The sequence below is a fragment of the Arachis duranensis genome, chromosome 5 (assembly GCF_000817695.3).
Source record: "Arachis duranensis cultivar V14167 chromosome 5, aradu.V14167.gnm2.J7QH, whole genome shotgun sequence".
NCBI classification, from domain to species: Eukaryota; Viridiplantae; Streptophyta; class Magnoliopsida; order Fabales; family Fabaceae; genus Arachis; species Arachis duranensis.
Window position 1 is genome coordinate 87,567,415 of NC_029776.3, and position 2,638 is coordinate 87,570,052.

The window sequence follows — 2,638 nt, forward strand, 5'->3', positions numbered from 1 at the left end:
AATTTGATGATGATGATGATGTTGTTGTTGTTGTTGATGATGATGATTTACATGTTCATGTACTACTTCATCACATGACCCTGATGCTTGAACTTCTCTTGCTGTTGAAGCCTCTCCTATTCCAACCTGATGAAAATCCTCCCAACCATATGATATATCATTTGCAACTGTTAATTAAACCGTCACTACTCAAATACATACATATCACTTTTTTGTTTTCATTAATTATATGAATTTTGCATGAGTCTATATATGCTTCTAATTTTCTGTTAATTAATTAGTTAGAGAATTTTCAGTGGTAGGTGAAGAAAAACAATTAGTGGTTGGGAATGACACTCATCTATGATCACACGCCATGTCCATACAACACAATTTCATGCGTTCTACCCAAGCAAAATATTTATTTATATGCTATAAAATATATATATATGCTTTTATATATAGTTTAATGTCAGCACCTACCTTAACCCCCTTTCATGTTTTTCACTATTTTGGTTTTTTTTCTCTTTAATTGTTGAAAAAATCCAGTGACTTATTATATGTTTGGTGGATCAATCAACAACAATAAAGCTTATCATTATAAGTGAAACATCTTCATCACTGATATTAATTCATAAAGGTGGCTAAAATCCATCAAATTTCAACACAATTACTTATAAGAACTTGATCCTAATTCATAATAAATATTAAAACATACCTCATCAAAGCTTTTCCTAAATGGGATGAAGCTAAAATGATCCGATTTGAGATGATGATGAATGTCCAAGGGATGAGCGAAGCCTGTGATTGGAGTATTAGTAACTCCAACCACAGCAGACATCTCATCCTTATGACCTATGTTAATTTCCTTAGAAGAACAACTTCCACTTCCGCTATCTCTTCTACTATTTTGTAGTGGCTCTCCACTCCCTTCGGCCGTAGCGATGGTGGTGGTGGCGCTCCGATCGGACGACCAATTACACTGCCTAGGCTGAGTTTGGTAGAATATCTTGGACACAACAAGCTCTCCTTCTTTCTCCTCCTCATGCTGCCCCAAATGGTATTGATGCATGACCCAATTCGTCTTCTCCGGCTTCCGATTCTTGCCGAAGTTAGTGTAGAGTACCAAAATCTTCTTGCAACCCTTCTGTTTTCCGTTAACCATGACCGGTCTTGTTTTACCGGTCTTATGCCACCTCGTTTCTCCACCTTGCAAGTCACACTCATTTTGAATCTTTCTCCTCTTTCTTGTTCCTGTTGTGTATGCCTTTGAAGGCCTATGGAAGAAGTGTTTACTTAATCCATCTCTTGTTACTCCTAATAACATAATAATAATAATTTTAAAAAAAAATCAAAGTTCGGTTCACTTAGCTGAACTAACTTCAACAACAACACAAAACCCTTTTGCTTAAATTTCTATTTTGATCCTTTTTTTTTGTTAATACAAGGGGAGATTTAATTTTGTAAATACAATAATATATGATTAATAATAATTACTATTTATAGATGTAGTCTAAACAAAAATAATTTAGAAATGTTGGCGTTTAAATGTTATAAATTTCTCAAGTATTAAAATAATTATATAAATAAATGGATGTAACATATATACATACCTGGAAGTTTCTCAGGATGGGTGTAACAAATCCCATCTTCACCTTCAATGGTGGGAATGAATTCGTCTATCAAAGGGTGTGATTTCATGTTCTTTGACTCCACTTTGGCTTCAAGATGCTCTATTAGTTCTTGATCTGTTGGATCAAACTTCACTCCTGCTGGTAAACCTAGCCAATCCTGAAATAATAATAATAATAATAGTTTATTTTCAAGCAAAATTTAAATTTAAATTAAAATAAAGAAAGCAAAAGAAGGAGTAGAGAAAGAAATAAAGAAAGATAGATTGGAGAGAACAAATTAAAGAGATATCAATAAAGAGAGAGTGGATAAAAAACTTTAACACATTAATGCCAAATTAAAAGAAATTAATTTCTTTCCATAAGGCTTTTAATTTTCATTTAAGCTATAGCAATAATGAGAATATTAATTATTTATTTTTGAATCATACCGGTTTGGATTCAAACTTGTGGCCGCAACCGGGGCACTGCTTGGATCCTCCACACAACTGATGCTCTTCAAGCTTGGCATCTATGAGATCGGAGCTACTCACGGAGCTCATGTTGCTTATCTTATTATTATTCATGGCGGCGACTCGCAATTTACACTGTTATTGTTGTTGATATAAAAACACGAGAAGAAGAAGAAGGAAGACGAAAAAGTTGATATAGCTTCTTCAATTATTTGAAGATCTCTTTTTCTATGGAACAGTTCTCCACCACAAATGAGCATGTGTCCTTGTTTCTTCAATAATATCTTGTTGCTGCAAAAAAGAATATTGAGAATTATAACCATTCAGATCAATATATGAAAAAATTAAAATTAAATAAAAATAAAATATATATATATATATAATAAATTGCAGTTATAGAGAGAGGGAGAGAGGAACCAACCTACCTTAGTAGTTGTTAGAAGAAGCAGCAGTTCAAGTCGCTGTCTCTGTGTGTGTGTGAGAAAGAGAGTGTGTGTGTGTGAGAGAGAGATGAGAGAGAGAGAGAGAGAGAGAGAGCACTCAAGAAAATCTAACCCCATTTTTTCTCTCTCTATT

The 2,638-nt window shown here is 33.7% G+C and overlaps 1 protein-coding gene across 2 annotated transcripts in view; it reads right to left on the reverse strand.

Moving 5' to 3' along the window:
- Positions 1–2,638, reverse strand: part of LOC107490173 (NAC domain-containing protein 75) — a 5,760-nt gene that overhangs the window by 2,142 nt on the left and 980 nt on the right. For both annotated transcript variants that reach the window (XM_016110947.3, XM_052261504.1), the window contains exons 2-5: positions 2,042–2,353; positions 1,593–1,770; positions 698–1,296; positions 1–126 (exon numbers count right to left, since the gene is read on the reverse strand). The exon at positions 1–126 is cut by the window's left edge and continues 126 nt beyond it. In XM_016110947.3, the coding sequence (XP_015966433.1) occupies positions 1–126; positions 698–1,296; positions 1,593–1,770; positions 2,042–2,176 (1,038 nt within the window). In that variant the 5' untranslated portion in view covers positions 2,177–2,353. The remainder of the gene's footprint in view (positions 127–697; positions 1,297–1,592; positions 1,771–2,041; positions 2,354–2,638) is intronic.